General features: G+C 40.5%; 1 protein-coding gene across 4 annotated transcripts in view; it reads left to right on the top strand.

Annotated features, from left to right (window-relative positions):
* OCA2 (OCA2 melanosomal transmembrane protein) overlaps positions 1 to 25,616 on the top strand; it is a 302,523-nt gene that overhangs the window by 50,448 nt on the left and 226,459 nt on the right. For 3 of the 4 annotated variants that reach the window (XR_014080337.1, XM_081583080.1, XM_081583078.1), the window contains exons 2-4: positions 982 to 1,251; positions 20,684 to 20,782; positions 23,505 to 23,693. Coding sequence is in view for 3 of the 4 variants with exons in the window: in XM_081583080.1 (XP_081439206.1) it covers positions 1,004 to 1,251; positions 20,684 to 20,782; positions 23,505 to 23,693 (536 nt within the window). In the remaining variant the exon portion in view is untranslated. The remainder of the gene's footprint in view (positions 1 to 981; positions 1,252 to 20,683; positions 20,783 to 23,504; positions 23,694 to 25,616) is intronic. The other variant, XM_081583081.1, reaches the window with a different exon arrangement.

The following is a 25,616-nucleotide window of genomic DNA, read 5'->3' as shown; positions in this document are numbered from 1 at the left end:
ACATCCTAGATAAAGACAAAGGAGAAAGCCTCAGTCATCTGTATCTCTATCACACAGAAGTAGCCATACTTTGGAGGCTATGACCTTCTGGTCTTCTGTTCTACGTGTATTCTAAGTGTTACCAAGTCCAAGCTCCCTCTGCTTGCCACATGATGGGCCAATAAATATGAGCAAGATGTTGAGACAAGGAAGACACTTTATTCAGGGAGCCAGCTGACTGGGAAGAGGGCAGGCTCATGCCTCAAAATAACCAACTTGTCTGGGTCTGGGTGCCAGGTTCTTTTGTAGAGTCAGAGAGAAAGAAGCAATGAGGAAATAAAGTCGGAAGGCAGAATGAAGAGGGAAAGGCAGTGGGAAGTAAAGTGAAAGGGTATTCAATCTTACAAAACATCTCCAGGGGAGAGGAAGGGGTGTGTTAATCTCTTATTCACAGGTAGGCAGGGACAGATAGTCTCTCATGGGCTGAACAAAGGCACTTTAGTTTACAGTCAGGCAGAGTTCTTTGAAGCAAGCCATTATGTATGATTATAATAACAAAAGCAATGAAAAGCAAGTCAAAGAAAATTTCCAACGTAGAGTCAGAATTGGCTTCCTCTCTGCAGCATATTTATTGCAAGAGATATATCCCATTGTACCAGTGGTGTTTACCACATTTTAAACATTTCCCATTATCAATATCTTTAGAGGATGTTTATGTTTGAATAGTGTTTTATGCTGTGAAAGTATCACAATTTACCCCAATTAATACTCTGTTGTTGAATAGTTAAGTCACTGCTAGTGTGAAATATGCTAAAATATTCATCCTTGGAGATGAGCATACATTGGAATATAACATTAGATATTAGAATGCTGAAACATGATAAAGTCCTTGTTATAAGAGGTCTTTCTACTATACCATTCAGTAGTATAAATTCCTCAAGGTGCAAATGATATTCCCAGTTCGCTTTTTATCAACGGCAGTTTCTTTTTGTTTGACCCCAGTGAGAAGAGTGGCAACAGAAACATGCACCTAGAGAACACAGACGACAGGCTTGCCTCTGGCACGCTGGAGGTGGAGCTGCATCAGTCATCTGCTCCCACGAGCACTGGCCTGGGAGGGTCAGGGTTGGTGGAACTCAACACCAGCAACCGCAGGCCACAACAAGGAGTTGGCAAGGCAGATTCCCTGAGCCCCTACCACAGTGGGGCTATTGGGCAGAGCTGCTGGGCTCCTGTGGACCAGGATTTTGGCTCATTCCTCAAGGAGCGGAGGTGAGTTTAAAACAGTTTTATCTTATAAATGTGGAATTCACAAATACTGGATTTCCATGAGCACAGTTCCCTTACATTTTTTTGTGGGAAAAATTTCCAGATATTCTGCACGACTCTTTCCAGCACTAGATCACTTTCCTGGCCTGTTTTGAACGAATGCTGTTTCTAAAATGTGGCTAATGCAAATCCAAAAGGTAATAAAGATAGAAATCAGAATGGCTACATCAACTGTGTACAAACTGGTTAGTAAATATTTTCTTAGAGCTGTTAAAATTAGGATATAGATACACAGGAAAGAGGAGTGTGTTAGTTATCTAGTGCCAGATAACGTGTTAGTCACTCAGTCATGTCTGACTCTTTGCAACCCCATGAACTATAGCTCACCAGACTCCTCTGCCCATGGAATTCTCCAGGCAAGAATACTGGAGTGGGTTGCCAGTCCCTTCTCCAGGGGATTTCCCTGACCCAGGGATCGAATCTGGGTCTATGTATTCCAAAATTCAGCGTCTTAAAACAACACATGTTTGTTTCCTTACAGTTTTGTGAGTCGGAAATCTGAGCATTGCTTAGCTGGATCCTCTGCCTAAGGGTCTTTCACAGGCTGAGAACAAATTTTCAGCAGAGGCTGACCATCGTTCAAGTGGGTAGGGTCTGCTTCCAAACTCATCATTGTTGGCTGGACTTAGTTCTTCCTGGGCAGATGGTCTAAGATCCTCAATCCCTTGCCAGGTGGCCTGCTCCATCAAGGCAAGCATAAGAGACAGTTCTTTGTAACCTAATCATAGAAGTAACTTCCAATCACTCTTACTGTGTTCTCTTTGTTAGGATGAGTCACTAGGTTGTGCCCACAATGTAGGGGATGGGATCACACATGGGCGTGAACACCTGGAGTAGATCATTGAAGGCATGGCAGACAAAGGCTGCCTGTCACAAAAGTGGATGAATCTTCCTGCCAACGCAGAAGACACAAAGAGACATGGGTTTGATCCCTGGGTCAGGAAGATCCCCTGAGATATGGAATGGCAACCCACTCCAGTACTCTTTTCTGGAAAATTCCATGGACAGAGAAGCCTGGTGGGCTACAGTCCATGGGACTGCAGACAGTTGGACACAACTGAGCACACACACACACATTTTTAGTTTAGTTTAATAAAGGAAATTCCATACTGTTTTCCATGATAGCTCCATCATTTTACATTCCCACCAACAGTGTATGACGGTTCCCTTTTCTCTACATCCGTACCAGCAATTGATATTTGTAGAGTTTTGATGATAGCCGTTCTGACAGGCCTGAGATGATATCTCATTTTGTGGTTTTGATTTGCATTTCCCTGATGATGAGTGATGTTGAGCATCTTTTCACATGTCTGTTGGGCATCTGTATGTCTTCTTTGAAAAATTATCTATTCAGGTACTCTGCCCATTTTTTAATCAGATTGTTTGGTTTTTTGATGTTGAGCTGTGTAAATTCTTTTTATATTTTGGATATTAACTCCTTTTTGGATGTATCATTTGCAAATATCTTCTCCCATTAAGTAGGTGGCCTTTTTGTTTTGATGATAGATTCCTTCACTGTGCAAAAGCTTTGATGTGTACATTTATTTTTACTTTTGTTTCCCTGGTCTGAGAAGACATATCACCCAAAATATTGCCAAGACAGATGTCAGTGAGTATACTGCCTATGTTTTCTTCTAGAATTTTATGATATCAGGCCCTGCATTTAGTATTTAATTCATTTTAAGGTTTGTGTTTTTTTTTTGTACTAGCTATGAGGAAGTAGTCTAGTTTGATTTTTTTTTTCTTTTTATGCTTGTAGAGGTCCAGTTTTCCCACTATTATTTATTGAAGAGGTTATCTTTTCCCCATTATATACTCTTGCCTCTTTTATAATAGATTAATTGCCCATTTGAGTGTGGGTTCATTTCTGAGCTTTCTCTTCTGTTTGATTGATCTATGTATCTTTTGTGTGTGTGTGTGTGTGTGCTAGTACCATGATGTTTTGATATTTCTAGATTTGTAGTATAGTTTGAAATCAAGAAGTGTGATACCACCAGTTTTGCTCTTTTTAAAGTTTGTTTTGGCTATGGAGGGGTTTTTATATTTCCATCCAAATTTTAGAATTATTTGTTCAAATTCTATGGAAAAATACTATTGGTATTTTGATAGGTCTTACATTGAATCTGTAGATTGCCTTGGGTAATATTAACATTATTACTTGAGTCATTTTAGCAATATTAATTCTTCCAATCCATGAGCACAATATATCTTTCCATTTGTTTGTGTCATCTTGAATATCTTTCACTAATGAGTGTGTCTTTTACCTTCTTGGCTAGAGTCATTCCTAGATGTTTTATTCTTTTTGATGCAATTGTAAATGGTATTGTTTTCTTGTTTTCTCTTTCTGATAGTTTGTTGTTGGTCATTGTTCAGTTGCTAAGTTGTATCTGACTCTTTGTGACCCCATGGGCTGCAGCACACCAGGCTTCCCTGTCCTTCACTATTTCCATGAGTTTGCTCTTATCCATTGAGTTCATGATCAATGACCATCCAACCATCCAACCATCTCATTCTATTCCACCCTCTTCTCCTTTTTCCTTCAGTCTTTCCCAGCATAAGGATCTTTTCCAATGAGTAGGCTCTTCACATTAGGTAGCCAAAGTATTGGAGCTTCAGCTTCAGCATCAGTCCTTCCAATGAATATTCAGGGTTGATTTCCTTTAGGATTGACTGGTTTGATCTCCTTGCTGTCCAAGGGACTCTCAAGAGTTTCTCCAGCACCACAGTTCGGAAGCATCAATTTTTCAACACTCTGCCTTCTTTATAGTTTGTTGTTAGTATATATAGAGAAATGAACAGATTCCTATATATTAATTTTATATCTTGCCACTTTATCAAATTCATTGATGAGTTCCAATAGTTTTTTGATGGCATATTTAGAATTTTCTGTTTACAGTATCATGTCTTCTGCAGTGACAGTTTTCCTTCTACATTTCCCATTTGGATTAAAAGATTTTTTTCTTGTCTGGTTGCTGTAGCTATGAATTTCAACACTGTGTTGAAGAAAAGAGGTTGAAGAGGTCATCCTTGTTTTGTTCCTGAAGTTAGAAGTAATGCTCTCAGCTTTTCACCATTGAGTAAGATGTTAGCTGTGGGCTTTTCATATATGGCCTTTTCTATGTTGATGTATGTTTCTTCCATACTCACTTTGTTCAGAGTTTTTATCATGAATAGATGTTGAATTTTGTCAAAAGCTTTTTCCTGCATCTATTGATGTGGTCATATAATTTTTATTCTTCATTTTGTTAATGTGATGTATAATCTTGATTGATTTTTCCATCCTTGCATTCCTGGGATACTCACTTGATTATCATGCATGGTCTTGTTAATGTATTTTTGAATTTGGTTTGTTAATATTTTTTTGAGGATTTTGCATCTATGTTCACTAGTGATATTGGCTTGTAATTTTCTTATTTTAATTTTAAAAGCTATCATTGCCTAGTTTTGGTATCAGAGTGATGTTGGCCTTGTAGAAAGAGTCCAGAAGTTTTCTTCCTCTGCAGTTTTAAAGAATAGCTTGAGAGGACAGATGTTAATGCTTCCTTAAATGTTTGGTAGAATTGGCCTGTGAAGCCATCTGGTCATGGGCTTCTGTTTTTTGGGAGTTTTTTAAAATTACTAATTCAGTTTCATTACTGATAATTTATCTGTTCATATTTCTTATTCATTCAGTCTTTGGAGATTGTACACTTGTAGGAATTTGTCCATTTTTTCTAGGTTGTTCATTTCATTGTTTGTAATAATCTCTTATGATCTTCTGTATTTCTATAACTTCTTTTCTCATTTCTGATTTTATTGACTTTGGCCCTCTCTTCGTTTTCTTGATAAGTCTGGCTAAAGTTTGTCAATTTTGTTTATCTTTTCAAAGAACCAGTTCTTACTTTCATTGATCTTTTTATTGGCTTATTTTGGTTTCTATTTCATTTATTTCTGCATTGATCTTTATTATTTCCTTCCTTCTACTAACATTGGAAGGACTGATGTCGAAGCTGAAACTCCAATACTTTGGCCACCTTATGCGAAGAGTTGACTCATTGGAAAAGACCCTAATGCTGGGTAGGATTGGGGGCAGGAGGAGAAGGGGACGACAGAGGATGAGATGGTTGGATGGCATCACTGACTCGATGGACATGGGTTTGGGTAGCCTCCGGGAGCTGGTGATGGACAGAGAGGCCTGGCGTGCTGCAATTCATGGGGTTGCAAAGAGTCGGACATGACTGAGCGACTGAACTGAACTGAACTAACATTGGGTTTTGTTCATATTTTTTCTAGTTCCATTAAGCATAAGCTTATATTGTTTATTTTAGACTTTTCTGCTATACTGAAGTAGGCATCTCTCTTTATAAACTTCCCTCTTAGAATGGCTTTTGCTGCATCTCATAGATATTGGATCATTGTGTTTCTGTTTTCATTTGTCTCCAGGTATTTTTTTATTTCCTCTTTTATTTCTTCAGTGATCCACTGGTTACTTAGTAACATATTGGTTAGCTTCTATGTGTTTGTATTTCTTGCAGGTATTTTCTTCTTTTTCTCCTTGTAGTTGATTTCTAGTTTCATAGTGTTGTGGTTGGCAAAGATGATTTCAGTCTTCTTACATTTATTGAAATTGTTTTGTGACCTAGCATATGAGCTATCCTGGAGAAAGTCCCATGTGCACTTGAAAAGAATGTATATTCTGGTGCTTTGGGATGGAATGTCCTATGGATATCTATTAAGTCAATTGGTTTAATGGGTTTTTTAAGGCCAGCATTTCCTTATAGATAATCTGTCTGGATAATCTGTCCATTGATCTAAGTGGGGTGTTAATGTTCTCTAGTATTATTGTGTTACTGTCAGTATCTCCCTTTATATCTGTTGATATTTGATGTATGTATTTAGGTAACCCTATGTTGAATGCATATATATTTGCAATTGCTACATTTTCTTCTTGGGTTAATTCTTTGATCATTATGTAATGTCATTCTTTGTCTTTTATGACAGCTCTTTATTTTAAAGTCTATTTTGTTTAAGTTTTCCTACCTTGGTTTTCTTTTTGTTTCCATTTGCATAAGATACTTTTTTCCTGTCCCCTCACTTTCAGTCTGTGTGTGTCTTTAGAAAAGAGTCTCTGGTAGGTAGAATATATATGGGTCTTGTTTTAATATACATTCAGGCTCTTTACATTCTTAAGTTGGAACATTTAATCCATTTATCTTTTATAGTTATTGATAGGTATGTGCTTATTACACTTTTATGATATTAATTGTTTTGGGGTCATTTTTGTTTTTCTTTTTGTTATTTTCTTTTTTAAAACTCTCTTTACTTTTGATCTGATGACTGCCTTTGGTGTTCATGTTTTTTCTCTTTTTTGTGTATCTATTGTAGATTTTTGGTTACCTTGAGTTTTATATGGAGCAATCTATCTATATACACATGGTTACTTTAAGTTATTAATCTCTTAAGCTTGAATGTTTTTAACAACACTGCATTTTTACTCCCCCCTCAACTTTTACATTTTGACATCATATTTTATATCCTTTAGCTTTGTGTATCCTTTAACTAATTGTGGACATTGATGGTTTTACTACTTTTGTCTTTTAAACTATTACTATCTTTATAAGTAGTTGATCTCTTACCTTAAGTGTATATTTGCCTTTGCCAATGAGATTTATCCTCCAGTAATTTTCATATTTCTAGTTGTGGCCTTTCCTTTTTTGTTTAGAGAAGTCCCTTAAATAATTCTTGTAAAGCTGGTTTGATGGTGCTGAACTCTTCTAGATTTTACTTGTCTGTAAATTTTTTGATCTCTCCATCAAATCTGAATGAAAGCCTTGCCAGGTAGAGTGTTCTTGGTTGTGGTTTTTCACTTTCATCACTTTGAATATATCAAGTCATTCTCTTTTGGACCGCATAGCTTCTGCTAAAAAATCAGCTGATGGCCTTGTGTGAGTTTCCTCATACATTACTAGTTGTTTTTCCTTTGCTATTTTTAATATTCTCTACTCATCTTTAATTTTTTTCATTTTAGTTACAGTGTGTCTTGGTGTGGATCTCTTTGGGTTGATCCTATTTGGAACTTTCTGTGCTTCTTGGACTTGAATGTTTCCTTTTCCAGGTTAGAAATGTTTTCAATTACTATGTCTTCAAATAAGTTCTCTGCCACTTTCTCTCTCCTTCTTCTTCTGGGAATCCTACAGTATGAAAGTTAGTATGCTTGATGTTGTCCCAGAAGTCTCTCCATTTTTAAAATTCTTTCTTCTTTTTTCTGTTCAACTTGCATGATTCTCACTACTCTTTCAGTCCACTGATCTGCTCCTCTGTATCACCTAATATACTGCAAAATTTCTTTTGATGTATTTTTGTTCAAGTTATCCTTCAATTCTGTTTGATTTTTCTTTATAATTTCTGTTTTTCTTAAAAATCTCACTGTGTTCATCCATTCTTCTAAATTTGTTAAGCATGTTTATGGTCATTTTCATGGAAACTCTATTAGGTAGATTTGTTATCTCCACTTTGCTTTGTTCTTCTGGTGTTTTATCTTGTTCCATCATTTTGGAACATGTTCCTCTGTTATTTAATTTTACTTAATTCTATATTTTCATTTCAATGCATTAAGTAGAATGCTTACACTTTTGTGTCTTAGAGAAGTGGCTTTATGTAGGAGATATGTAGGACACATAAGTGTCCCAGAAGTCTACTCTTTCTGGTCACCAGAGCCAAATGCACTAGGGATGCTCCCAGTGTGGGCTGTGTGGGTCCTTCTGTTGTGATGAGTTGACTACCATGGTTGGTCTGGTAGGTGTGGTTGGCCTCTGGTCTGCTGATTGCCAGGCCCTGCCTTGGAAGTTGATGGGTGTGGCTGGGTCACCAGGTAGCTGGCTGTGGAGCTCCAAAGTGTCACTAGGCTAGTGCTGCAACCACTGCTGCTTCTGCTGCTGCCAAAGCCACAAAGTTGAAGCAAAGGAAGAGTTGGAGTATTTGGATGAAGATATGGGATTTGATCTTTTTAACTAATCATCAAAAAGCCATCAGTTTAGCCAGTTTATTTGTGAAACAAGAAATTAAAGACTAACTTCTCTTTTAAAAAAAGATCAAAGATCCTGGATCTAGTGTTGGCCTATTGGTGGCTGGGCTGGGCCTGTGGGGCTCGTGGAGCTAGGGTTATTTTGTTGGTGGGTGGCAGTTAGGCCTAGGGAGTCCCAGGGCTAGTGCTAGACTGCTAGTGGGTAGACCAGGGTGCTGGAGTTTTTGGTTCTAGGACCCTGGGGGTCCCAGAGTTGGTGTCAGCCCACTGGTGGGCCAAGCTGAATCCTGGGGTCTCTGGAAACAGAGCCTAGAGTTTTCCAGAGCTGGTGCTAGCTCTCTGTTATGTGCATGTGAAGTGTATGCATGCTCAGTTATGTCCAACTCTTTGCAACCCCATGGACTATAACCAGCCAGTCTCCTCTGTCCATGAAATTTTCCAGGCAAGAATACTGGAGTGGGTTGCCATTTCCTACTCTAGGGAATCTTCTTGACCCAGAGATTGAACTCATGTTTCCTGCATCTCCTGCATTGGCAGGTGGGTTCTTTACCACTGTATCACCTGGGCAGCCCAGTCTGGTAGATGAGACCAAAACTTGTTGTGGCTGGCTGAGGGGATCAAGCTGTTCCAAAGTTGGTGTCAGCCTACTGGTAGGAGGGGACAGGACCCTGGGGGTCCTGGTGCAAGTGCTGGCTCTCACTTTTTGGTGGAGCTGGTTACCAATGTCTCTGGCTGTAGGGTCTGGGTGTCCTAGAGCTGGTGTTGGCCCACTGGTGAGTGGGCCTGGGTCCCAACACCCTACAGTGGTCTGGGGCTAGTGCAGGTAAACTGATGGGTGGTGAGTTCTTATTCTGTGCCCTCTGGTGGGTGGGTGGGTGGGGGCCCTGGGTGGCTGAAATGTCCTAAGGCAGCCAACCTTCTAGTGGATAGGGGTGTGTCCCCACCTAACTGGTTGTTTGACCTGAGATGTCCCAGTACTGGTGTCAATAGGCTGCTGGGTAAAACTGGATCTTGGTGCTAATAAGCTGGAGGGTGGATTCCAAAGTGGCACTTGTCAGCTCCAACAGCCTTATGATAGAATGAGCTCCCCAAAGTGCATCCACCACATCTATGTCCCCAGGGTGAGCTCCAGTCATCTCCTTCCTCTCCAGTAGTCTCTCGAAGATCTGCAGGTCTGTCTGACACAGAATCCTTTCCAATTACTGCTTCTATCTTGGGTCCTGGAACATGTGAGATTTTATGTGTATCTTTTAAGAGTGGAGACTCTATTTCCCATAGCCCTCTGGCACTCTTGAGGGTAAGCCCCACTGGCCTTCAAAGCCAAATGTTCTGGGGGCTCATCTTCCTGGTATAGGTCGGGGAGCTGATGTGGGGCTCAGACCTCTTGCTTCTTGGGAAAAACCATTGCAATTGTAATTATCCTCCATTGGTTGGTTGCCCACTCAAGGGGCACTGCATCTCTGCCCCTCCTATCTGTCTTGTGGTTCCTTTTTAATATTTTCAGTTGTAGAAGATCTTTTCTGCTAGCCTTCAATTCTTTCTCATTGATAGTTATTCTGCAAATTGCTGTAATTGTGATGCTTCCATGCAAGGAGGTGAGCTGAGAGTTTTCCAACTCTGCCATGCTCCCCAGCTCTGACTGTACCCTCTTTAAAGAATGAACTTGAAATAGAGTGAATAGAACAAACAAATAGAGAAAGCAGACTTCATTTTGGTGGTATCTTGACCTTTGTGTCTGGGATCATGGGCCTCCTCTTTTAGCTACAGCCATGGAAGACTCTGCAGGATACTTATTGGTGTGACTTTCCACTTGTCTTCAGTGAGGAATTCCACCCCTTTGCTACTTGAGGCCTGCAAGTGAGAGGAATACATTGTACATTTTTAATGACGCAGAACAAACAAAATTTCCAAGTTAAAGATGAATGAATTTTTTCTAATATGCTAGCCTTCTTCATAGACAAAGTAAGCAATGTTTCACCCAGACTTCCTCATTTCTTCATTCTCTTTCTTAATCCCTTATCTAAATATAGCATTGTTTTGGATCTCAAATCTCAGAAAATTTTGAATGAATGCTTCTTTTAATAACATACAAGATCTAAGATATGGATTAAATATAGTATATTGTCAGACTGAATTATCTGACATGACCATGTCATCTGTCATAAATTGATTACTGCTTTTATTATTACCAAGCCAAAATAAATAGTTAAAAATTTGGAAATTGAAGGTGAAAAATAATTTTATGAAAATTGTTACTATCTACTGACATTTACTTATATTCCCTTCTGGACTTCTCCTATACATAATACATATTTTTACATTTTTGTGCTCATAGTAAATGTCTTATTTGGTTTTTCCTTTGTGTAATTGTGTATTTTAAATACTACCAGCATTGTTACATATTGTCTAAAGCTATTTTATGTATTTGTATTTTTTGAAATATAGTTGTTTTACAGTATTGTGCTAGTTTCAGGAGTACAGTGAATATTCAATATTTTTTACAGATTATATTCCATTATAGGTTATTACAAATAATGGGTGTAATCCCCTATACAGTAAATCCTGCTGCTTAAATATACTATGTATACTAATTTATGTCTGTTAACCACCATAATCGTAATTTGTACCTCATCCTTCTCTTACCCACTTTGGTAACTATAAGTTTTTCTGTGAGTTTGTTTCTGCTTTGTGTATACTTTCATTTCTATTATTTTTTATATTCCACATATAATAAGTGTTATCATACAATATTTGTCTTTGTCTGTCTGACTTATTACTCTAAGCATAATACTCTCTAGGACCATGCACATTGCTACAGTTGGCAGTATTTAATTCTTTTTATGGCTGAATAATACTCCATTGCAGACATATACCACATCTTCCTCATCCACTCCTCTGTTGATAGGTACTTGGATAGCTAACTCCCATGTCTAGGCTGTTGTATATGGTGCTACAAGGAACACTGGGGTGTGTGTATCTTTTTGAATTAGTGTTTTCATTTTTTTGCAGATATATTTCCAGGAGTGGAATTGCTGGATCATATAGTAGTTCTATTTTTAGTTTTTAAAGGAACCCCCCTTCTATTTTCCATAATGGCTGCACTGTTTTACATTTCCACCAACAGTGTACGAGTGTTCCCTTTTTTCCACATCCTGGCTAACATTTGTTGTTTGTAGACTTTTTGATGACAGCCATTCTGACAGGGGTAAGGTGATATCTCATTGTGGCTTTGATTTGCATTTCTCTAATAAATCATGATATTGAGCTTCTTTTCATGTGTCTTTTAGCCATCTGTGTGTCTTCTTTGGAAAAATGTTTATTTAAGTCTTCTGCCAGTTTTTTGATTGGATTGTTTGTTTTTTAAAAAAATATTGAGTTGTATGAGTTGTTTGTGTATTTTGGATAGTAATCATTTGTACATATATTTGTACATATATTTTGCAATTGCATCATTTGTACATATATTTTCCCATTCTGTAGCTTGTCTTCATTTTGTTCTGCAAAAGCTTTTTTAAAAAAATTTAAATTTTTGACTGTCTTGGATCTTAGCTGTTGCACATGGGCTCTTTAGTTATAGCTTGTGGGCTTCTCTCTAGTTGTGGCACATAGGCTCCATAGTGCATAGGTTCTGTAACTGTGGCTTGCTCACAGATTCATTTGTTGTGGCACATGAGCTTAATTGCCCCACAGCATGTGGGATCTTAGTCCTCTGATCAGGGCTCAAACCTGCATCTCCTGTATTGGAAGCAGATTCTTAACCGTCAGACCACCAGGGAAGTCTTTGTAGCTTTTAAGTTTGATTAGGTCCTATTTGTTTTTCTTTTTCTTGCCTTGGGAGACTGATTTAAGAAAATACTGCTACTATTTATGTCTGAAAATATTTTGCTTATATTCTCTTCTAGGAGTTTTATGGTGTTACGTCTTAAATTTAGGTCTTTAAATCATTTTATGTTCATTTTTATATATGGTGTGAGGGAGTGTTCTAATTTCATTGTTTCACATATGACTGTTCAGCTTTCCCAGCACCACTTGTTGAAGAGATCGTCTTTTCTCCATTGTATATTCTTGCCTCCTTTGTCATAGATTGACTGTAGGTGCATGGGTTTATTTCTGGACTTTCTAATCTGTTTCATTGATATATGTGTCTGTGTTGATTTTTTCATTTTTTGCCAATATCACACAACAGGTGCTTCCAAGCCTGGGACAGATCTGACCTTAGCATATGTGGACTTTCTGAATGCATACATTTGAGGGTTGGGCTGGGCCAGGGTCTGAGATGCCTCCATAGCTTGCACAGTGGGTCCAGGTGCATGACCACTGCGGTCCTGGCACCTGACTTCAGTGGGTCTGGCCTTGTGAAAACAATGCCTGAGAGACATCAGGGACAATTGCTGTCATACTCATGGTTGAGGTGGGACTGAGGGCAGTGCCAAAGTACAAAGTTCTCTGTGTAGATTTAGGTGTACTTTGTAAAGCTGCACAGTGGGTGAAAGGTGACACAACAGAGCAGACTCACAAGTAAACAGCTTCAGCAGAGGAATACTCAGTGACCCCTCTCCCAACGGGAGTGTTCCAATCCTGTCTGCCTCACAATGTAGATCAGAAATGCAGCTCAGACACAGATCTGAGGGCCTCTATTCCAACAACTAGGGAGTAGATCCTGCCCCTGACAGAGCAGCAGCAACCATAGAGCAATAGGAGGACCTGCTCAATGTCCAGTGCAGGTTCTGATCATCACAACACCAGACATAACCCCTATCAAGGGGATAAGAGCCAGCATACACTGAGGAAAGAGGTGGCTGGAACCGTCACACCAAAAACAGTAAAGTCACACAGCCTACAAAAGGATGTTCCTACATAAAGATAGACCTGTAAGACCACAGTAGATAATTATGTCTCCTAAACTCATAGAGCAAAAGAAATGTAATAAAATGAAGCAGAGAGACCACTACCAATTAAAAGATGGAGAGAATTTCCCTGAAAATACAGGCAATGAAATAGACCTCTTCAGTCTAATAGACACCAAGTTCGAAAAGGAGATAATGAGAATACTGAAGAAATTAAGAAAGGTTATTGATAGAAATGCAGAATACTTTAAAAAGGAACTGGCAACTATAAGGAGGAGCCAAGAAAAATTAGGAAATTCATTTGAAGAGACAAAGCTGAACTAAAGGCTGTGAATAGCAGAATGAATACTGGAAAAGAACCATTAAGTGGCTGGAAGGTTGAATGATGGAAATCACAAAATTAAAACAGCAGACAAAAACCCAAATGAAAAAAAAATGAAAGCAATATAAGAGACCTATGGGATAATATAAAGTGTGCCAATCTACATATAATAGGGGTCTCAGGAGAAGAAAGAGAAAAGGGGATTGAAAATGTATTTGAAGAAATTATGGCTGAAAAATCCAAAACATAAAGAAGGAAATAGATATCCAAATACAGAAAGCACAGAGGGTCCCAAACAAGATAAACCCAAACAGACCTACATGAAGATATATTATTTAAAAAATGGCAAAATTTAAAGACAAAGAGAGGACTCTAAAGGCAGCAAGAAAAAAAAAGAGTTAATTACAAGGGACCCTCCAGAAGACTGTAAGCTGATTTCTCTATAGAAACACTGCAGGAGAGAAGGGAGTGGCAAGATACACTCAACCTCCTGAAAGGAAGAAAAAATCTGCTACCTAGGATATTCTACCCAGCAGGATATCATTTAGAATGGAAGGAGAGATAAAGAGCTTCTCAGACAAGCAAAACTAAAAGAATACAGCCAAACTAAACCTATCCTAAAGGAAACATTGAAAGGTCTTCTCTAAATAGAAAAGAAGTAAGAATCCATCAGAAAGAGAAAATCACAGTTGGAGAGTAAATAATTTAAATAAGCCAGTTCACAGATTAAAAAAATTTAAACCATTTCTTTGAAAATGATGATAACCACAATGGATAGCAAAAGGATGAACATGAAGATTCAAAAGAGGACATCAAAATAATAAAATGTGAAGGAGGAAAGTGAGAAAATGTAGATTTTTTTCTAGATTGTGTTTGAGCCTATGACTACTAGTCTAAAGCAAGTAGATATAGGAAGTTAACATACTTGAAAAACAGGGCAACCACAAATCAAAAACAGATGATAAATTCATGAAAACCAAAAAGAAGAGAACATAAGCATAATATAATGGAACACACTTTAAATATAAAAGCACAGATAGCTTAACAGTAGAAAGATGGAAAAAGACATACAATGCTAAAATAGATATAAGACAAGTGGAGAGTGGCTACATTGGCTACATTAATATCAGAAAAAGTAAATTACAGAACAAAGAATATTATGAACAATAAAGAAGGCCATGTCATGAAATCTGTTTATCAAAAGGGCATAATTCTTAATGTTTATGAGTTAATAATACAGCTTCAAAATATATGAAGCAAAAACTGATAGAACAGAAAAAGAAATAGACAAACCCAAAATCATAATAGAAGATTTCAGTACTCTCTCTCATTAATTGATAGAATAAGTAGACAGAAAATCCTCCAAAGCCTTGACTTATTCAAATGCATGTAATAAACAGAGAAGAAAATTGTGGTCTGCAGAGGAACCTGGTGCAGTCCATAATTACCTGTGGTGAGTCTCCAGTCCATATGTCCACATCAGGTCACTAGGACAAGTATCTCCTCTCTCCTGGCAGTTTTCTCCAAGAAGAGCTTAGGAAATATACCAAAATTGTTGCTGGCAGAGTCTACCTAGAAATATGAGATAGGGACCAAATCTGTCATCAGGTTCATTTATGTTTGAATATTTTATTGATTTCTAATTAGAAATTAGTTGGAACAATTAAAAAATTTTTATTTGACTGTGTCAGGTCTTGGTTGCAGCTTGTGGGATCTAGTTCCGTGACCAGGGATCAAACCCGGGCCTCTTGCATGGGGAGCACAGAATCTTAGCCACTGGACTACCAGGGAAATCCCAGTTAGAACAATTTAAGGAAAGAAAGACTTTCTTTATATAGAATATTTTGCTGAGCAAGTAGTATACATACATACATGTGATATTAAAAATATTAATAATAGTTGTAAAATCTTCCAGAGAGCTGTCTACTCCATCAAAATAATAATGATCTTAGGTTTCATATAGTAACATATTTTATTGCACTTTCAATCCATCTACATTCTTATTGACAATGCTGAATGTTTTCTATCCTTGGGATGAAGTTAGTCTCTCTGGGAAAGGATGACTATCAGGAAAAAATATAGCTTTTTACCCAGGGGTTGTATACCTTTCGTTAATATTGAGAGTCTTAAATCATCATCCTTGAAAACACATAAGCCCGTCTGGTTTGTTTTGGGAGGTATTTCATAATTTTGGTTTTTCGTGCAATAAAACTAATTTCTCTTTTCAGTAACCAGTCCAGTCATAAGCCTCCAATGCTTAATCATGTCAATGATTAATTTTCTGGGCTTTCTAGATAACTGGAGTGAATGTTAATCTGATTTTCTCCCACAGCTGTTTTCTGATTGAAAACAACCTTTCCAATACTGATTTCAAAGATTATTGGGCTGAAATTCAAAAACTTGTTTATTACAATGCAGTGATCCTCTAAACAGGAGTCCTTGTGCCAATCAATTGCTTTGAAAAGAAAGGATTTATATCTGATGAATTACTTAGGCTAAGGATTGATTATTGTATCTTATTAGTTGTGTGTAAACCCCAGAGAAAAACTGAGCAGTCACAGCTTCTGCAGCCCTATATGTTTAGCTTCATCACTGAAATATCTACTTCATATATCCAACTGGGGTCAGTTACCACCTGATCCCTCAAAACTTATCTTTTTGAATTATAAACTTGGATTATATATAAACTTTAAAATCACCATTAAGTTATTAACTCTTCGAACTATTTTCCTTAGGGGAAAGAACAATTCACATTAGGCCTTAAATGCATCTGATTTTCTTATATGCAAATAAATTCTAAAATCGTTCCTGTAAATCTTAGTAAAGTTTATCCCAAACTTTTGGATACACCAAAAGTTTTTTGGTGTGTGTATGATTAGTAATAACCATTCATATTCAATAACTCTTGTGTTAACTGTCCTTACACATCTTTTTGATTTGAGATGTTTCTTCTTTCTTAATGTAAGTGTTGATAGCTATAAATATTCTTCCTAGTGGGCTTCCCAGGTGGTGCTAGTGGTAAAGAACACACTTGCCAATGCAGGAGGCGTAAAAGATGGGGTTTGATCCCTGGGTTGGGAAGATCCCCTGGAGGAGGGAGTGGCAACCCACTCTAGTATCCTTGCGGGGAGAATCCCACGGACAAGAGGCTGGCAGGCTACAGTCTACAGGGTTGCAGAGAGTCAGACATGATTGAAGTGACTTAACACACACACACACATTCTTCTTAGTACTGATTTTGGCACATCTCATAAATTTTGGTATGTTGTGTTTTCATTGTCATTTGTTTCAGGGTATTGTATTAGTTTGCTGCCATAACAAAATACAACAGACTGGGAGCAGTGCCTTAAACAACAGAAATTTATTTCCCTGCAGTTCTGGAGGCTGTAAGCCTCAAGATGCTGGCAGGGTTGGTTACCTCTGAGACCTCTTGGCTTTCAGCCCTATTACTGTCTTTTTACATGGTTATCTCTCTGTGCATGTGCACCTCTGGTATTTCTCTGTGTCCAAATTTACTTTTATAAGGACACCAGTCAAATTGGATTAGGATTCAACTAACAGGTTCATTTAATTTAATCATCTATTTAGAGATATCTCCAAAGCATAGTCAAATTATGAGGTCAGTTCAGTTCAGTCGCTCAGTCATGTCCGACTCTTTGCGACCCCATGAATTGCAGCACGCCAGGCCTCCCTGTCCATCACCAACTCCCAGAGTCTACCCAAACCCATGTTCATCTAGTTGGTTATGCCATCCAACCATCTCATCCTCTGTCGTCCCCTTCTCCTCCCGCCCCCAATCCTACCCAGCATTAGGGTCTTTTCCAGTGAGTCCACCCTTTGCATGAGGTGGCCTAAGTATTGGAGTTTCAGCTTCAACATCAGACCTTCCAATGAACACCCAGGATTGATCTCTTTTAGGATGGATTGATTGGATCTCCTTGCAGTCCAAGGGACTCTCAAGAGTCTTCTCCAACACCACAGTTCAAAAGCATCAATTCTGCGGTGCTCAGCTTTCTTCACCGTCCAACTCTCACATCCATACATGACCACTGGAAAAACCATAGCCTTGACTAGACGGACTTTTGTTGGCAAAGTAATGTCTCTGCTTTTAAATATGCTATCTAGGTTGCCCATAACCTTCCTTCCAAGGAGTAAGCGTCTTTTAATTTCATGGCTGCAATCACCATCAGCAGTGATTCTGGAGCCCCCAAAAATAAAGTTTGACACTGTTTCCACTGTTTCCCCATCTATTTCCCATGAAGTGATGGGACCAGATGCCATGATCTTAGTTTTCTGAACGTTGAGCTTTAAGCCAACTTTTTCACTCTCCTCCTTCACCTTCATCAAGAGGCTCTTTAGTTCTTCTTCACTCTCTGCCATAAGGGTGGTGTCATCTGCATATCTGAGGTTATTGATATTTCTCCCAGCAATCTTGATTCCAGCTTGTGTTTCTTCCAGCCCAGCGTTTCTCATGATGTACTCTGCATATAAGTTAAATAAGCAGGGTGACAATATACAGCCTTGACGTACTCCTTTTCCTATTTGGAACCAGTCTGTTGTTCCATGTCCAGTTCTAACTGTTGCTTCCTGACCTGCATACAGGTTTCTCAAGAGACAGGTCAGATAGTCTGGTATTCCCATCTCTTTCAGAATTTTCCACAGTTTATTGTGATCCACACAGTCAAAGGCTTTGGCATAGTCAATAAAGCAGAAATAGATGTTTTTCTGGAACTCTGATCTTAGGAGATAGAATTTTCAGAGTATAAACTAGCTGTATTGCTGATCCTGTTCATGATGCCAGTTATCTTGCTGTTCACACTGTTTGCACTGTTTGCTGAACCCAGGGCACAAGCTAAGAGGCTGGAAGAAGACTTGAGGAGCTGTAGGATCTGCAGACACATTTATTTTCTCCTGGCTGACATAGCAGCTGTAGAAGTATTCTCTCATGGCTGGTGTAGCAGCTGTAGCAGCAGACATGCTGTATTTTCTCCTCTATGGCTGACTCAATGGACACAGCCTTGTCGCAGCAGTAACATGCCACTGTTTTCTAGGTGGAGCTCACGTATATGTGTACCGCACACAACCTGTGACCAAGCGAGTACTTCGTGATGTGCATGCACAGTGCTATAAACGATCTCAACTGTTACATAGTCATTATTTACAAAGCATGGGACTAAAGCCTGGCCAATTTGCTCTCGCCTCACACTTTATGTGCAGTCCATCTTCTGTGATGTTCCCTTGGCGAGTAATACTGACCCTTGTATTTACATCTTGCTACAGCAGTGACTACAACAACAATCAGTTACACCCCAAATACAAAACAAAACCCAACTTCAGGTATCACCTGGAACTCATGTTGCAGTCCTTGACCTCATGGGGCTAGAAAAGCCAATCACCACATGTGGAGTGCCTTTATTTTCATGGCCAAGTCCAGTCTACCATCTGTCCTTGTGAAATTGCAAGAAAGCCTCTACAGGGGCAACTCCACTCCTGCGGAATTTTATTAAGGACCCATAAAACCCCCCACAGGTGCCACGCCAACTCCTTCAAGGAGGGGATTTTTGTGGCACTCACAGCCCACCCAAAGGTTCCAAATACTTTCACACTGTTCTAAATCTGCAAGAGAATCAGAAAGTAGTAGCACATCACAGGACACAGCCTTTACAGTACATTGTTCTACTAAACCTACATCACAGGACACAGCCTTTACAGTATAATGTTCTACATAAGACACAGCCTTTACAGTACACCTCTGCACAATCAGTCCACTTTTGCATCCTCATAAACTGGATGGGACCCCTGCCAGCTCGGGCCTCCTTTGGGGGTCTTCAGACTTTCAAAATGGCATCTCGCATGCCATCCCTCTACTTCTCTCAATGCTGCTGCTACTGCTGCTGCTAAGTCGCTTCAGTCGTGTCCGACTCTGTGCGACCCCGTAGACGGCAGCCCACCAGGGTCCACCGTCTCTGGGATTCTCCAGGCAAGAACACTGGAGTGGGTTGCCGTTTCCTTCTCCAGTGCATGAAAGTGAAAAGTGAAAGTGAAGTCGCTCAGTCATGTCCGACTCTTAGCGACCCCATGGACTGCAGCTTACCAGGCTCCTTCATCCATGGGATTTTCCAGGCAAGAGTACTGGAGTGGGTTGCCATTGCCTTCTCCGACTTCTCTCAATAAGGACCCACAAAACCCCTACAGATGATGGGCCCATCCCTGTGTCCCAAAGTCACAAAAGCCATGTTGCCAAGGGTTCCTGATGCATTTGCCAAAACTGTTTACTCAAATCAACCAACTCTGCCTGAGTATATGATCGAACTCCCATCTGCTGAACAAGGTGGCATGAACTGCCGCTGACACCGTGGGATGGATTTTCCTGACTGCCCTGAAGGCAAATATGGATAGTGCCCTACGTGATGCCACACCACTGTGCAATGTGCAAAGACACTTGGAAGAGCTAGAGCAATGTATATTGGCATTAGAGCAAGAACCCCGTGGCTCTGAAGAACCCAACATCTCTGACAGAGAGGCAGTAAGTGACAGAGATGATGAACGTTATGAGACCTTGGGTCCCTGCTTGGCAGTGAGACCCACTGTGCAGCAGAAAGTGAAGCACAGAAGTATTCTCTCATAGCTGGTGCAGCAGCCGTAGCAGGAGACAAGCTATATTCTCTTCTCTTGTGCCTGACTTAATGGACACAGCCGTGGTGCAGCACTAGCATGTCACTGCTTCCTGGGTGGAGCTCATGTATATGCACACTGCTGTCCATGGGGGCATCCTCAAGGGGCCCCCAGTGTGACTGATTCATAACATATCGACCATATACTCTGGCAGAGTTGGTCAACTTGGGTAAGCAGTTTTGGCAAATGTACCGGGAACCCTTGACAACATGGTTTTTGTGAGGAAAAACTGTGCACGAAATGGCAAACATGACTGGACTCTATTATAATGCTAAAGTGAGCCTAAAAGTATTGACCCCACAGCATCTAGTCTGTGTGAATTTCTGTTTGTATTTCTAGTGTGGTTTAGCCTGGGGTGGAAAATTGTCTCTAATTATCTTTCCTTAAACTCCAACGTTTTACAATTCAGATATAACATGTGAAGTTTACCACTGATTCTTGGGGCACATTCTTGGATCTAGCTGTAACCGCCAATGAATACATCCTTCAGTTTTTGTTAATGATCCCTTCCTTCACTGTGTCTTTCAGGTCTCACCCTCCTTTCTCCCAGGTCTTCAGCTCCAGGTCTAAAGAAACCTGCTTTACAGAAAACACTCCTTTGCTGAGGAATTTCTCACAAGAAAAAGGGTGAGTTTTTTTTTTTTTTCCTTTCTTTCTTATAAAATTAAGAAATCTCTGAGCATTACCCTTATGCTCATTATACTTATGCTGGAGAATAAGATGAATTTTTACCTGACATGTTTGGTCTCTGCTAGATCCATGTCAATTTAATGTGTGTTCATGATTCTAGTGGTTGTATTCTGTGCCTTATGAATTTCCAAATAAACTTGAGCAAAACCCTGACATGTACACACTCATGCATGCATATAGCTCTGACATGCTGTCTTGAGAGGTCAGGGCTTCTCAACTGGGGCTGAGGTTGGCACTGTCAGGAAGCATTTTTGTTGTCACAAATGGGGAAGCAGTACTGCTAGCATTTATGGTAGAGGGTAGGGATGCTGCTAAACATACTGCAATGCACAGCATACCTTCCCACAATAAAGAATTATCTAACTCAAATGTCAATAATTATAAAGTTGAAAATGTATGATTTGAAAGAAAATTTTACTTCTTATAAGTTCCTTTTGAGGATAAACCTGCCTGGTTCTAAAACTAATAAGCAGAGCTGCTCTGTAGGATGAGTTACAGACTGTCTCCCTTAGGGTGAAGAACCCTAACTCAGACCTTCAATTCATCTCCTTTACCTTCTGCAGGCAAACTTCCAGAAACCTGAGTCACCTCATTGGTGTTCTCCAATTGCTCACACATTACAATCTTGGGACATTGTCCTGGACCTTCTTTTCCTGCCCACTGACCCTTGCACTCAGCCTCCCTCCCACAGCCTATGAGGAACTTCCCACCTTCTCCCTAGCTCTGTCTGTAACTCTTTGGGGGCCTTCACCATCTAGGGTGCATCAGAATTTGAGGGTGCTCATATGCCATATGGGTTCCTGGTCTCACTGTCCAAAGACTCAAGTTCATAAGAATTTGATAGGGTGTAGGAATCTTGATTGTCACCTTCCAATGCAGAGCCAGTCTGGCTTCTTCCAGGAAACTCCTGATGACAAGTGTGTTTCCCTGAAGAAGTTCCCACTGAGTCCATTTTACAAGAGGGAACTCCTCTCCTCTTTGGTTCTCCAGGTCAGGCCCACTCAAGTTTAAGGGGCCTCAAATGTCACCTCCTTTGTAAAACCTTGGTTCCTCCACAGCTCATTCAAGAGTCAACGCTCCTTCTCCTTTGCTCTCAAACACCAAATTCATGTCCTGACTTTGGAACTTGTCCTTGTGTTATCAGTGATTATGCCTACCAGCTTGAGTCCTCTTCATCCCATCCCAGCACCTAGCAAGGCCTCTGCCACCAGGGAGATAACAACTCTCACCTCTCCTAATGAGTAACTTTGAAAATGAACACTTCACCCATCTATTCCCTTTAATGCTTTCCCTTGAATTACTTGGTAAACTGTTAAGGCCTGAGACACTTTCAACTCATGATTCTCTAGAAAACTAAGAACTCAAGAACATGAAAGCTTTTATCCTGGGCTTGGAACACAGAGGCCTTGGGATGCTGAGCTCTGTCTCACATCACAGTTCAGAAGCAAAACATGGATATTACATATTGCTTTCACATAGCCTAGTTTGCATCTTTGAGCTTCTCCTTATCAATAAAACTTTTTTTCTTGTTGTGAACAAGTCCTAAAGCAGTGATAAGGGTTCAGGAGAATCACAATGCCCAATTGAGCTAACTGGGTTTGAGAGGCATGACATAATAGATTGTGGGTATTGTGTCAATAGTGCCATCCCACAAGTATTCCATGCAATACAGGGAAATTCTGGGGTTTGGAGCAGCCTTATTAGAGACAAGTGCTGACTGAGAGGGAGAAGGCAATGGCACCCCACTCCAGTACTCTTGCCTGGAAAATCCCATGGACGGAGGAGCCTGGTAGGCTACAGTCCATGGGGTCGCTAAGAGTCGGACGACTGAGCGACTTCACTTTCACTTTTCCCTTTCATGCACTGGAGAAGGAAACGGCAACCCACTCCAGTATTCTTGCCTGGAGAATCCCAGGGACGGCGGAGCCTGGTGGGCTGCCGTCTATGGGGTCGCACAGAGTCGGGCACGACTGAAGCGACTTAGCAGCAGCAGCAGCAGCAGCAGCAGCTGACTGAGAATCTATACTGAAAGAGGTGTTCAGAAGCTCAAGGATTCAACAAAAGTAAGCAAATGCATCCACATATAATTTTGATAAAAATTTATGATCCCCCTTGATCCATCCTTCTAGATAGAGGTCTTGTTCTTGGGTCCATCTAATCCAGCACTGACGTTCCTCATTCCTGCTTGTGTAGATGTTGGGCGGGAAAACAACGTAGACAATCTTCTCTACAGCTCCATTACAGAAAGATACCTAGTATAGAGGAGGGAAGGCTTACATCACTCATTGTGCTTCAGGATGAGTATAACAGAACCAGGTATTGAGAACTCCAGCACAATCAAAGAGAAAACAAAAACTGAAATGTACTGGAGCTGGTCTGAGCCAGAAAAAGGTTTACTGGAAAATTCCAAACTCAGAACAAGCTGATGTTTCTTGAAGGGTCACAGTTTATTTTGAAGATTGTGTGACCCCAGATTTCCCTGAAGTCAAGGGTCTGTGATGTCAAGAAACATCTATTCCCACTAGTTTGACAGTATTACAGTGTTTATTGTCCTTTTAAAAACCAGGGTTGATTTCACATTTTATGCTCACCTTTGGGATGAACTGTTTTGGAAATGCTACTGTTGCTGTGAAAATAACAACAAAGCCTCAATTTCCAGGTCATGGTGCATGCCCGTTTGCCACCCAGAGTTCATTACTGGTGAAGAATCTTGGGAGGACAGCTCAGCTGAGTGGGAGGGAAGATCCCTGCTACGCAGAGAATTGGCAGGTTCCTCTGAATCCGCCTCCTTAGAGAAGGCAGAGCTTCTGGACAGTGCTCACGTCAGGTTCCGTCTTGCCAAGCTGAGGTAGGAAGACTTGGAGCGCCGCCACTGGCACGGGGTGGTGGTTACACAGAGCATGCCCTGGAACTGGGCTGGGGCAGGGAAGTGGGTCTTGCCCTCAGGACATCCTTCCCAAGGACAGGGTGGAGGTGAGGAAGAAGGCTAGGTTGTACTTTCCTGGAAAGTAGTCTGCTTTTCCTTCAGGCCTTGGAAGACAGATAAGGGCACATTTGAACCAGCATGGAACTTTTAAGGTTGCAAGAAAACCCAATTATAGACCTTAATGACTAACATCCCATACTCCTTTCTGTTGTGTGGCTGGGGTCTTCACGCCTATTAGGGTTTGCAGATGGGAATAGTCCCTGTGGTGTTTTAGAAGCTGATATCATCATTTATAATCAGTGACTAAGGTTTCTGCACATGCAGCAGAGTGTTTTTAGGGGTGTCTCGCTCATCCTGTTTGTTATGCCAATTGTCTTGCAGAATCTCACTGTGCATACTGTTCACTGAACCCATGGTAGGCAAGGCATGAGCTAAGAGGCTGGAAGAAAATGTGAAGAGCTATAGGAAAGGCATCTCCTGGCTGGCACAGCAGCCATAGCAACAGACATAACATAACTGCACACAACCCTTCAGGGCTTTTCCAGGTGAAGCTTATATATATTTCCAGAACAAAAGTAGCCCGTGGCCAAGAGAGTACCTCATGAGGCATATGTGCAGTGCTCTAAGTGATCTCAGCTGTTACATAACCATGCAAAGTCATTGTTTACAGAACATGGGGTGAGAGGGCGTGAGAGCATGGGACGAGAGACTGGTGCCATCTTGTTAATTTCCTCACAAAGGGCAAGGGATTGGGTAGGTCCGAGAGAGGCCAAGCCCTCCATGCATATATAGAAGGGCAAAGTGCACACATGCATGGGGGTTGTGAGGGCATTTTGCAGGACCACTCACGTGGGTCAGAGGAGGAGTGCTCTCCCTGCTTTGTGTGCTGGGGCTTCTGCATGAGCATTCACTTGAAAGAAGTGTTCTATTGAAAACCATATGTTCGAAAGTGACATTTTTAGGAACAGAATAAGGCTTGTGAACCAGGACCACCAAGGTCCCCATTCTGTATCTGCTCAGAGGTAGCCTAGGAACCAGCAAGTGCCAGGCATGTCCATGCAGCTATCTCCTTGTTGCCCTTGCTCCACAGCCTTCTGTGGCTTCCACTAGGATGGTCTATATGAAAACCCGTGGATAGGTGAGAGGATACCATGAAGCTATCAAATATTAGTGTTATTATTTCTCTACATAAGGGGGCCCATATTTTCTGAAGCTGTTTGAAGGGCTGAATAGAAGTGTACCTGCCTGCATCCCAAAGTGTGTCTGTCTTTAGCCAGAGAGGCCCACTCTCAGTTGTACTGTTGATGTTATAGGCAATCCTGAGAGGCAGATAAAGTACCTCAGAGAGAGTAATGGTTTTGCCTGAGGTCATGCATGGGCTTCCCTTGTGGCTCAGCTGGTAAAGAATCCACCCGCAATGTGGAAGACCTGGGTTCGATCCCTGGGTTGGGAAGATACCCTGGAGAAGGAAAAGGCTACCCACACCAGTATTCTTGCCTGGAGAATTCCATGGACTGTATAGTCAACAGGGTCACAAAGAGTTAGACACGACTGAGTGTCTTTCATTTTCACTTTCATGCAGGTTTTTGAGAGAAGCAAAGGGGTAGGGGCAGGAATATGACCCCAGGTCCCCCACCAATGCTTGACCATAGAGATGTCTTTCCTACCATGCCACCTGATAGGGATAGAGTGAAGGGACAATGTAGGTAATTAAATCCCACTTGGGGAATGTAGTGGAAAGAATGTGAGAGACTCTTCTACTTTAATGATTACTCAAGAAAGCATGTTTGCTTAACCACAAAATCAAAACCTAGCAGACCTTTTTAGCAACAAACCATGCAACGG

This window comes from Giraffa tippelskirchi, chromosome 3, assembly GCF_054371585.1.
Source record: "Giraffa tippelskirchi isolate mGirTip1 chromosome 3, T2T-mGirTip1v1.2.pri, whole genome shotgun sequence".
NCBI lineage: Eukaryota > Metazoa > Chordata > Mammalia > Artiodactyla > Giraffidae > Giraffa > Giraffa tippelskirchi.
Note: the sequence above shows the minus strand (reverse complement) of the source record. Positions and strands in the feature narration are given on the sequence as shown.